Here is a 13,043-nt window from a genome sequence, read left to right as displayed (position 1 = left end):
AATCAACTAAACTAGGCTCTATTAGACTATGAGATCATAAAAGGCTGGGACCCTTTACTTTTTCATGTACGTATCCCCAGTGCATTAACTTGCTCATTGTAGGATGCCAATAAATATTATTGGGTGAGAAAGTAACAGACAGTCTAAAGTTTCCTGAGCACTAATTACGTACCAGGTATTATACTAAGAACTTTGTATTTAATATCAAAGTATTCCTTATAACAACTCTGTTAAATAAGTAATTGTTATTACTGCAATTTTAAACATGAGAAAACTGACTGAATGTGTTTGAGCAATTTGCCCAGAGCCTCACAATCACTGCTGATGAAGGAGGGTAAACATCTAGTTGTGGCTGACTCTAAAGTCCATGACCTTTGCAGAAGGGAGGAAGGAAAGTAGAGAGGGGAAGGGAAAGACAGACAGAGGGAAGGCAGAATGGATGGTCAGAGAGATGCTAAAGGAAAGGGAGAAAGGATTGATAGAATATGGAATAAAAGAATGTGTAACCTTTTAAAAAAAATATGCTTGGTTGTGGAAATTCAAAAAATAAAGGCTGATTTTAGCAGAATTTGCTCCAAAGGTTTATATAACATCACCTTTGTAGAACACTTTTAGCAGCTGAGCTTTAATTACTAACTACCTTAGCAACCATGAAAGATGGATAGTTCTTACAGAATAAACATGGAAAGCCAAGGCACAATTATCAGAATATAGCTATACATTACCACAGGATCTGGAAAATATAAAAAAGTAGGATTTATGTTTCTGCCTGTGTGAAATGTTATCGGCCATCTCATAGTTTGGCTAACACACCATAATCACTGGCCTATGGGGACATTTAAAAAATATCTGGGTAACCTAATCTTATCTGAAGCTATTCCAAACTAAACCTTTATCCTAACTGGCTAATCCATGTAGGGCCACAGATCTCCTACTAATCTTGGCACTATCTAGAATCCTCTCTTCTCTATAGCAACATGTGGGTCATTAGCAAGTCCCTAGTTTTTATGTCTACATGGCTTGAGTAATCTGTTAAATCCCTTGGCTCCAAACTTTACTCATAAAATAATAGGTTCTCCATTCAGCATTCCTTAACATTTATTTTTGTTTCATTTCAAATTACGTGGTATGTTAGTGGGAGACACAAAGCTGTGCTTGTCTAGCTGTGCTCATTTTGAATTCAAAAGATCTGACCCTTCCACTGAACAAGTCACTTTTGAGCCACAGCATCCTTATTTGTAAAAGGAGAAAGTATGCCCACATAACAAGATTGGTTGTATTTTAAATGAGATGTTATCTCAAAAATCACTTTTTATGTTGACAGCATCACACAAATATGTGATGTCTTGAAATAAAAATTGAGAACAATGCCTATAATTTAATTCAAAGATATTAAACCAGATTCAAAATCTATCTTGCCAAACCAGACGTAGAAAAAATTTATTCCTATTGGGCAGATCTTAAAGCAAATTGAGGCACCTTGAAATACAAAATTGTTATAATAAAAAATCTCAGCTACACTCACAAAATCAAACACAGTATCAATTATTCTCACTTACCTCTTCTTTCTCTATTGCACTCTGAGCCAATGCACTGCTCCCAGATTCTCAGTATGATGAAAGACATGAACCCAATGCTGCAGAAGGACTGGAAATTGGAACCAGGAGAGAAATCACCTATTTAAATAATAAAGAACTAAACTCATTTGGGGGCTCAACAGGCCAATACTATTCTTTATTTGAATTCTGTGACCTTAGCCATGTCACTATACTCTTGGCACTCTATTTCCCCATCTTTAAGGTTGGATTAATTTAAAGGGGGTAATTATCAAAGGATGTTAGGCAATTAGGAAATAAAAAGTGTAATGGAACAGCTTCACGATGATGATGATGGTGACCACAGTTGCTCTTCCTGCAATGGGAATGCTGTTGTGGCAGACAGTTCCCAAGGAGAGGAAAATAGAAGGGCCAAAAGGCTCAATTTTAAAACATGCATTTAAGTGTTTAGGTCCAAGTTCTTGCTGGAAGGTTGTAAAGTAAGCTGGTGTTTTCCTTTGGTGAGGCCTTTCTGCTGCAGGGGACCATTTTTAAAGTGTTCCTTTGAATCCCAGCCACATAATGGCCCCAGCGTTTCCATCATTTCCTCTTACCTCGTGGTAAACTGTCTATACCCTAGTTCCAATCTTTGATACTTTTTATCTGAAATGAGACTGTGGGTGGCCAAATTGCCCTTCAGTGGTCTCTTCCCCCTTGATCCACATCAAAGCAATGGAATCGTTCTCAAGTGCAGCTTTCTCCATGTCTCCTCGGAACTTAAAAATCCCTGTTGCCTGCCTATTACCTGCAGAATTAAGTGCAAACACCTCTGTAGGAAATTACATTTCCACACAATGTGACTAAACCAGCTGTCCTGCCTCAACTCTTATTATTCCTCTTAGAGATCCTGTTCTTTGGCCCAGGCCTCCCAGCCAGGATGCTGCCTCCTCCAGTTGGATGGAAAGGGAGGAGGCTCTTTTGGTTGATTTTTGGTTGTCACAATGACTGATTGGTTCTCATGGCATTAATGAGAATTAATTACTACCTTAATTAATTCTTAATGACTGTTCAGGCAACAGTCCTCTTTTGGCTTCCTAACTTTCCCAAGAGAATGTCAGTACTATCTCCAGCTTGGCTGGCCATTAAAGCAAATGTATCTACACTTGACTGCCCACATGGAATATCTACACTCCCATACTTGACAGGAAGAATAAATTAAAATTCATGGCCACTCAATACACAATAATCAAAACTAGGTGGGAGGAAATTATGCATATCAAGAGTTTCCGAAAGGCATGAAGAGCTTCCATTCCTCAAAGGTCTCTAAACTGTATCCTTGGAGTATACCGGACTTCTCGAGAACCACATACCTAAATGTCCTGGTTTTCTAGGACTGCCATAGCAAACTACTACACCCTGAGTGGCTTAAAACAATAGAAATGTATCGTTTCACAGTTCTTAAAACTAGAAGTCTGAAATCAAGGTGTCAGAAGGGTAATGCTTCCTCTGAAATTTGTGTTGTCTGGTGATGACTTGCCAGCAATCCATGGTGTTCTTTGGTTTGTGGCATAACTCAATTTCTGCTTTGGTCATGTGGCTGCCTTCATCCTCTCTGTCTCTTAATGTCTGAACTTCCTCTTCTTATAAGGACACAATCATATTGGATTAAGGACCCACCCTACTCTGTGTGACCCATTTTGACTTGCCTAATTCCATCTACAATAGCTCTATTTCTAAATAAGTCACATTCTTAAGAACTGGAGATTAGAACTTCAACATTTCTTTGTGGGAGACACAATTTAATCCATAACACCAAAGCTGAATGTGTTAACCATCTATAGAAATACTTTTTCTTTATTGTTCTTTGGCCATATTTTGTCATCCTATATTGTCAACTATTAGGACAGCTTGGGGAAGCTTGTGGTTGTACTTACTGTGCTGTATTATTAAGGATGTTCACTTTATTGCACAATGTTCGCCTGATAAGGAAACTGGGGATATCATCTCTTGGTGTCTTTGCCAGAAATATCTGTGATCATTCCAAGCAATTATTTTGTTTTTGCACAAAATTACTCAACTTTTGTTTGTGTTGGCTGCTAAAAAGCCCAGAGCTAAATCTGTGATCTACCTTTAGTAAATGTACAGGATATCAGAGAATGCAATTGGAACCCTTGACATGACTTCGGGCTCTATCATATTTTTCTTACCACCATTTTTGCTTAAATTTTCTCATTTTCTTTCATAATGTAATTACTCCATAGATGGGCTTAATTTCCTTTTGGAATTAGGTGGGAATAAATAAGCCTGGCCACACTTGGCACTGGTAGGGATGGTAAGCAATGTTTACAGGAGAACAGGGCTTGCTCCTTTGGAAAAAAAAGAGAGGGAAAGAGTAAAGGATCAGGTGATCAGCAGAGGGCTGCGGAGTGGCAGCAGCAGTGACTGCCCCACATTTTGATCACACACAGGAAATCTGTAGATATACAATTATGACTTCCTCTGGGATCTGCTAGACACACATTCAGTTCAAAGGCTAGACTCCTGCAGCTTTAATAGGCATCCTCATTATTCTAGTTTGCTAGCTGCCGGAATGCAACACACCAGAGATGGATTGGCTTTCAATAAAAGGGGATTTGTTTCGTTTGTTCTTCAGAGGAAAGGCAGCTAACTTTCAGCCGAGGTTCTTTCTTACATGGGAAGGCACAGGGTTATCTCAGCTGGCCTTCTCTTCAGGCCTCTGGGTTCCAACAACTTTCCCTGGGGTGATTCCTTTCTGCATCTCCAAAGGCCTGGGCTGAACTGCGAGTGCTGAGATGAGGTATGTTGAGCTGCTTGGACTGTGCTACATTGAGCTCTCTCATTTAAGCACCAGCCAATTAAATCAAACATCATTCATTGCAGCAGGCATGCCTCCTAGCCGACTGCAGATGTAATGAGCAACAGATGAGGTTCATGTACTGTTGGCTCATGTCCACAGCAACAGAACTAGGCACCTTCACCTGGTCAAGTTGACATCTGAACCTAACTACCACACTCATCCATCAGAACTAAAGGGCTCAAAGATTCTCTCAAACATTGATTTAAATAAAACACATTCATTGAATGCCTTCTATGTTCCACTGACTTCAACCATGAGAAAACAACAACATAAAGGGTGCCACATGTCGGTCTCGATGGAAATACCAGTCAGCCTCTCTGGCTTGGCATTCATCTCTGCCAATGGCACAAATATCCACTGTGTACTGCTGATTGACCCCCAGTGTTCCCTTTGGATATGCCTTAAACCATGTGAGCCCCACTGAGAAGAATTTGGGCCTTGATTTGCATTTGAACAACAAAATCAGTGCATTTCCAGAAAATGACTGGGTTTCATTGTTGTCATACTCTTTTACAATGTGATCCTGAAGTATGAATCTTTTGCTTCTAATTGAAGGCTACCTGAGATCCACACAAGCTGTGTATTTAAACCAGTGGCAGTTACGATGTCGCTTTCAAGCCTAAGCATCCTTTCCTCAATTGTTGTATTAGGGTTCCCAGGGAAACAGAACCAACAGGAGATATCTGTGAATATGAGATTTATAAACGTGTCTCACACAACTGTAAGAATGCAAGAATCCAAAATCTGTAGGGCAGGCCACAAGCTGGCAGCACCAGTGAAGTTCCTCAGTGAACTCCCCATGAGAAGCTGGCTGGCTGAAGCAGAAAAGAGATTCTCTCTTCTGAATTCTCCTTAAAAGCCTTCAGGCGATTACATTAAGCATCGCTCATTGCAGAAGACAACCCCCATTAGCTGACTGCAGATGTAATCAGCCATAGAAGCAACCAGCCTACTGATGATTTAAGTCTGCAAAATGGCCTCACAGCAAAGGATAGGCCAGTGCTTGCTTGACCAGACAACTGGGCATCATCACCTGACTGAGTTGACGCATGAACCTAACTATCACAATTGTCCTTGCATTAATGAAGAAGTATACTCATTGACTTCCCAGTCTGTTGCATTAATTACTCATTTCACATGGACATTAGAAATCCACGCTCTCAATCTGCACATGTACATAGCCACGCATATACATGCACAAACACACACACACACACACACACACACACACATGCCTCCCAGTTTGTCTGATGTGAGTTGAAAGAGAAAAAGCCTTAAATTTCAGTCCAAAATGATAAAGACTGTACTTGGATGAAAGAATGAAGGGGGAAAATTGAAAAGAAACTCATATTTTTTCAAACATAGCATTTAGCCAGTTTTGTTTATATCTTTGAGGTGAAAACTCTTTATGCTCCTTCCACGTATAGCCTATTTCTGACAACAGTCTTACTTCTTCCATTGTAAGAGAGTCTCCTTCTAAATTATATTAAGTTACAGCAAACCAGAACTGGTTAGTGAGCAGTTGCTGTGGGGTGATAGGGTTCCCTACCACTGCAACCTAGCTTCTGCGGTATAGGGTACCAGTGGGCAGATCAGCTGGAGACTGGTGCAAAATATTTACTGTGGGTGTTCCAGAGCATGAGATTTATAGTCCAGCTATGTATTTCTATACATCTCATCAGAAGGAATAAAAGTTTTATACTATGGAACGAGGTAAGAGACCCTATGAAATGTTTAAAAAGTTTGCTTTCAGCTAAGAGCCAAAGCAGTGAGGTGTTAGAGAAAATTGAATGGAATCATTAGTTGTGAGATGAACTCTTCATTATATCACTTTATGTTACACAACCTGTTTGCATTCCTCCTGCATGATCTTGGAGTCCCATTTCACAGACTGTTATCCTAATGGCTCTATATGTTTATTATTATTTGAAGATTGTCGTTTCCCAACTCTGGTCTTTTATGACCATCTCCTTCAGGGATCTAACGAGAGGCTCAATCTAAGCAGTGCCTTTGCTTATCTGCCTCCATATAGCAGGGTATCTGCTATTGGTGCTGTGAGCTGGTTAAGAATATTTTGTTCATTCAATCATTCCACCAACCACTTTTTTAATAATGCTATGAGATCCCAGAAAAAGTGAACAGGATTAGAAGTGAGTGTAATGAAAGATTTCATGTTTGAATTAACTCTCAAAAGACCTGTAGAAGGATTCAGAGGCATACTCTTTTGGATATCTGAGTATTCTGTCCTAGACTATCCTTCCTTCCATAAACAATAAATAAAACCAACAAAACTGGAAACAATACATGGATCAACTGTTTTCAGATACTGGACAAGGCAGTGAAAGATTCTGAGGGAAGGAAATATTAAAGATGAGATCCGGGCAGTGCAATGGTGGCTCAGTCACAGAATTCTTGCCTTCCATGCTAGACACCCAGGTTCAATTCCTGGAGCCTGCCCATGCCAAATAATAATAATATATATATGACATCCATGATTGCCCTAATTTTTGCCTAGAAGCATTTTCTTGTTTGCAGAACAGGGAGATGAGCCCAAAAAGAGCACAGTTGTTTTGCTGAGCTCAGCAAAATCAGAATTCAGGGCTGCTGAGGTGGCTGGCTTCATTGGTCAGGATACCAGAGAGGAGTGAGTTGCACAGAAAAAAGCCACAGAATCTGCAAGTATATTGTCTCTAGTGATAGGATGATTATTAACCTGCTCTTGTGTAGGAAAGGCCTGATAGAGAGTGGTAACTGCAGAGATGTGAACTAAACAGAGATTCTGGATGCTGCACAGATGCTGAGGGATGTAGAAGTTCCATCAGCCACTGGAGGGACCTCACTGAACAGCCCAGGAATCTAGTTGAGAGCCCAGAAAGAGGTCTGAAGCCTCAGAGGGAGGGATATTATTATCCTAGAGTAAAGGCTATTCTAGACCTTCCCTGTCAAAGATTAAAAACAAGCTTTGAAAGGATGAAGCTGACAAGCTGATGTGCAAATAAAGCTACTGAAAGAACATAAGTCTGTTTAAAGGAAGGTCAAAAAATTCCAGACTGTCAATACTATAGTATCAGTAATACCCAGCATATAATAAAAGTTTTAATTTAAAGAAGCAAGAAAAAAGTGACAAAGAACTGGGGGGCGGTGGCGGGGGGGGGAACAACATTAAAAATAGACTCAAAGATGCAACAATTAGCAGAAAAGAATTTTCAAACAGATATTAACATGTTTAGAAATTTAAAAGGAAAATGATCAGGATGAATAAACTGATGGAGAATTTCACTGGAGAAAGAAAAAACATACCAAAAAAGTGAAATTCTAAAACTGAAAAAAATGCAATGTCTGAATTGAAAAATTCATTGAGTGGGTTTAACAGAAGGAAAGATCAGTGAACTTGAAGATGAAGCAATAGAAACTATCCAAACTGAAGCAAAGAACAAAAAAGACTAAAGAAAATAGTCAGCAACTTCTGTGAAAATATCAAGCAATTTGGCATATGCATAATTAGAGTCCTAAATAGAGAAATGAGAAGTTGGGGCAGAAAAATAATTGAAGAAATATTAGCCAAAAATAATTTTAAATTTAATGAAAAATATCAATTTGTAGATCTCAGGAGCTCAACATTTATCCCAAGCAGGATAAACACAAATAACACCAAACCTAAACATATAATAATCAAATGGCTGAAAATAAGATAAAGATAAAGAAGAACCTTAAAGCATCCAGAGAGTAAATGCAAAACAAAAACAAAAATCCACATTGTAGGGAGAGAAATAACGTATGATTTATCACTGACTTCTCATAAGAAAAAACACAAGCCAGAAAATAATGGAATGAGATATTAAAGTGCTAAGGGAACAAAAAGACCTGTCAACCTAGACTTCTACATTGAAAATAAATGTCCTTCAAAAATGAAGGCAACTAAAATTAGTATGTAGGGGAAAAAATGGCATAAAATTCTTAAAAATAAAATTAAGGCAAAATTAAGATGTTTATAGATAAACAAAAATTGAGATAATGTATCACTAGCTGACTTGCATGATGAGAAATATTATAGGAAATTCTTCAGGGTAAAGTAATGGTACCAGATAAAAACTTGATTCTACACAGAAGAAGGAAGCTTGTGAAAAATGTTATATATGCGAACAAAAATAATTTTTTGTTTTAAAATTTCTCTAACAGAAATTGACTTTAAAGTAAAAATATTAACAATGTATTATGGGGTTTAACACATATGTTTAAGCAAAATATATAACAACAATAACACAAAGAACATGAGAGAGTAAATGTAAATATAACATTTTAAGGGTTGTTCTAGTTTGCAAGCTGCCAGAATGTGATAAACCAGGAACATCACATAGCTTTTAAAAAAAGGGAATTTATTAAGTTGCTACTTCACAGTTCTAAACCTGCAAAAATGTCTAAATTAAGGCAAGGCTATAAAAATGCCAATCTAAGGCATCAAGGAAAGATACCTTGGTTGAAGAAGGCTGATGACGTTCAGGGTTTCTCTCTCAAACGGAAAGGCACATGATGAACATGGGGACAACTGCTAGCTTTCTCTCTAGGCTTCTTGTTCCATAAAGCTACCCCAGGACATTTTCCTTCTTCAACTCCAGAGGTCTCCGGCTGTGTGGGCTTTGGTGGTTCTCATGGCTCTGTTGCTCTAAAGCTTTTACCAAAATGTTTCCTCCTTTAAAGGATTCCAGTAAACAAATCAGGACCCACCTGGAATGGGTGGAGTCACAGCTCCCTCTAACCAAAGGTTGGTACCCACAATTGGGCATGTCACATCTCTGTGGGGATAATCTAATCAAGTTTTCTACCTACAGTGCTGAATAAGGATTAAAAGAAATGGCTGCCTCCACATGATGGATCAAAATTAAAACATGGCTTTTCTAGGGCACATAATCCTTTCAAACTGGCACAAAGGTCTTACATTATAGGGGAAGTGATATGAAATTAATCCTTCGTAGATTGTAATAAGGTAAGAATGCACATGTAATCCCCAGAAAAACTGTAATAACATACATATATATATAAAAAACAGAGTTATAGTTAAAAAGCTGCTGGAAGAGATAAAATAAAATACTAAAATTTCCTCAATCTAGAAGAAGACTGGAAAGAATGAAAAAAAGAACAAAAATATGAGCAAACAGCAAGATGCAGATTTATATCCAGTCACATAAATAATTATATTAAATGTAAATGGACTAATCACTACAAGCAGCAGATAGATATTATCAGGCTGGATGAAAAAGAAACTCTTCATTATTATCTGTATACAAGATACATATATTAAATATGGAGCTGTGGATAGGTTAAATGTAAAAGGGGAAAAAAGAAAGTAAAAATCATATCCCTTACAACCACTGGTTATAAGAAAGCTAAATTACTTATACCACTATCAGACTCAATATAAAGAGTATTTCAAAGAAAAGAAGGAGAGTTCATAATCATTGAAGTCTATTCATTAAGAAAACATAATAGCTCTTAATGTGCATGCACATAATAGCAAAGTTATAAGAAGCAAACCTAAAAGGATTAAAAGAGAATCAGACAAACCCACAATTATGTTTGGAGACATCCATACTCCAGTCTCAGTAACTGATAGAAAAAGTACACAAAATATCACTATGTAGAATAATTGAAAAACACTATCAAGCATTTTGACCTAATGATTTATAAAACACTTTACCTAGCAAAGGGAGAAAGATTCTTTTCAAGAGCAAATGAATCATTCATCAAAACAGGACATAAGCTATGTTATAAAAGCCTTAATAAATTTTAATGGACTCAAATAATACAGTATTTGTTCTCAGACAAAACTGGAATTAAATCTGAAACAAACTAAAGTTGATACCAGAAAGATTCCAAAATATTTTGCAAATAAGGAACACCCTTGTAAATAACTCATGATTCAAAAAAGAACTAACTAGATGGATTTCAAATAATTCAGTGAATGAAAATAAATACGCAGCATATGAAAAATTGCAGGGTGCAACTAAAGCAATGCTTAGAGAAAATTTACAGCTCTAAATGCTTATATTAGTAAAGAATAAAAGTTCAAAACCAACTGTCTAATCCAGGAGTTGGCAAACTATGGCCCATGACCTAAGAATGACTTTCACATTTTTAAAGGAGAGAGAGAGAGACAGGGGGCAGAGAGGGGAGGAGGAGGAGGAGGACGAGGAGGACGAGGAAGAGGAAGAAGGAGAAGAAAAAGAAGAAAAGGGAAGAAGAAAAAGAGGAAAAGAAGGATGAAGAGAAAAATATTCTACAAGTACATATAAGGCCCATTTATTCTTTTTAATTTTCATTACATTAGATTCAGTCCATCATCTCAGCCTTCTAAGATAATTTTAAATCACAACTCTTGCATTCAAGACAGTATTAATTAGTACCAATACCTCATGTAATAAGCATACTTTATATATTTCCCTTCAAATCATTGATAAAAATGTTGAAGGAAATATTGTGTCCTGTTTTGAAAGGATCCTGACACCCACCATCTCATCATCTTTCAGAGTTAACTCCTTTGGAAATATACTCAGTTCACCCAATGCCTGAGCTCAGTGATGTGAAGTTTCCAGAGGGTGGTGTTCCCTCGCAGTGTCTCAGAGGAGCCTCCCCCAGGGGACCCCTCCTGGTCACGCTTTAACATGCACCCACATGCTCTCACATACCACCCACATGCCATCTTTATTTCTCTCGTCTACTGAGACATGGTTGGCAAATTTCATCCTGCATGTCAACCAGGCATTTCCATGACCACCGAGACAGTATTTCTCCCTTAATGCAAAAAAAAAAGGGGGAGGGGGAATGGGGAGGGAGGGGAGGAAGAGATGAGAATCAGAGGGACTATGTATGAATAAAAGAGTTAATTATTATGATAGTCTGCGGTTAATTAGGGATTGCTGTTGGAACTATGTATTAAATAAGTCTCCAATTCCTAGACTCTTCTCTTAAGCATCTTCTCGTCTCGTGAAGACAAGGGAAAAATCCATTCTAATCAAAAGTTTTTTTGGGTTCTGCCAGGAACATACTGCCAGCAGAGAGAGGTGGAAGCCATCATGGAAGGCGACGAGGATGACAGAGGCTGCTGCTGCTGTAAGCCGGGCCACCTACCCCATCTGCTGTCCTGCAATGCCGCCTTTAACCTGCGCTGGCTCACCTGGGAAATCACACGCGCGCAGTACATCCTGGAGGGCTACAGCATCATGGACAACAACGCGGCCACCATGCTGCAGGTCTTTGATCTCCGGAGAGCGCTCATCCGATATTACATCAAGGTAGTGCTCTCCTTCCCCGACGCTTGTCTGAGTAATAATGCTGGGCTGGCGTAGAACGTTCTGAAAAGCTTTATAAAAATAAAGACTGTGAAGCTTCTCAGCTGATGAATTGGAAGCACAGCTAAGTTTGGAATCACCGCTTTTCTTTAGAAGTCGTAGAGGGATTTGGTTCAGCCTCTGGCTTGTGCCCGGGAGCTGGGTACTGAACCTAAGCACTAATACACAATCTGTTTTCTTATTTAGGTCGGTTGGTTTGCTTCTAGAACAGCGTGCGTTACTTGTCACAGTGGTGATGCTAAATTTTAACATCCCCGACCCATGTACTTCCCAAAACAAAACAAACAAGCAAAGAAAGATAAAACAAACAAGCAAAAATGCAACAAAATGGTGCTGCAATAATGGGATACTCGCAAGGAAAAAGAACGAAATATGACCACTGCCATACAGCATAAAAAGAAAAATTAACATCACAGAAATATTACTAAGCCTCAATGTATGTTTAGGTACTAAATATACTAAATTGAATGTCAATTAGGTACTAAATTGAATGCCAATTTAGGTACTCCGTAAATTGTAACTTGATGACTTTGGAAGCAGAATTATTTTTAAGCTCATGGTAAAGGCTCAAAAATATAACAAGATACATTGTAATTAGGATTATAAAAAAGCTCCATTTCCAAGTGTAGACGGACCTTTTTACAGTCTTTTCCTCTCACTCCTGGGGGTACTAATATCACATTATCTCCTGTCTCTAAGTTCCCATGCACACCAATCTGTGTGTCCAACGTCAGAAAAAATGGACTGGTTTGGAACAAGCCTCTTTAAGAACAAATGTGAAGCAGAGTGATGATTGGGGTGCATTTTTCACTGGTAGAAGCCCTGAACCATCCACAGAAGGGTCCACATTTTAATGCTGTTCAAAAAAGAGGAAACTCATCCAGATGAGATCCAAACCTTCATTGCTGCTTGAGACACAGAGACGTGATCCAGGCAAAAATGAGAAACTATACAATTAAAAAGATAACATGGACACCTGAAGGCTCAATAGTTTCCACCAGCTAAAAAAAGCAGGACATTTACAAGTTTGGAATAGCTATTGTGGGGATCTCCAAAGTCTGCAACAATAGTTACTAAAGTTTACCTTACACAGAAAGTAGACAATGAATGTCAGAAAGTTCAATAACTATTAATTAACATATGTCTATGTGATTGCTACTTTAACTATTTCAGAAATCCTTTTCTGTGACAGAATATTTAAAACAGGCTTGGCCATTCATACCCCCACTTTTGTGTGTGCTAGAGGGGTTCAAAACTTTACATCTGAATATTGCACGAAAATAT

At 38.3% G+C, this 13,043-nt stretch overlaps 1 protein-coding gene across 4 annotated transcripts in view; it reads left to right on the top strand.

The window, feature by feature from the left end:
* Positions 1 to 13,043, top strand: part of PCNX2 (pecanex 2) — a 460,152-nt gene that overhangs the window by 413,040 nt on the left and 34,069 nt on the right. For all 4 annotated transcript variants that reach the window (XM_077168355.1, XM_077168358.1, XM_077168357.1 and 1 more), the window contains one exon: positions 11,449 to 11,702. In XM_077168355.1, the coding sequence (XP_077024470.1) occupies positions 11,449 to 11,702 (254 nt within the window). The remainder of the gene's footprint in view (positions 1 to 11,448; positions 11,703 to 13,043) is intronic.

The sequence above is a fragment of the Tamandua tetradactyla genome, chromosome 7 (genome assembly GCF_023851605.1).
Source record: "Tamandua tetradactyla isolate mTamTet1 chromosome 7, mTamTet1.pri, whole genome shotgun sequence".
Lineage (NCBI taxonomy): Eukaryota > Metazoa > Chordata > Mammalia > Pilosa > Myrmecophagidae > Tamandua > Tamandua tetradactyla.
Note: the sequence above shows the minus strand (reverse complement) of the source record. Positions and strands in the feature narration are given on the sequence as shown.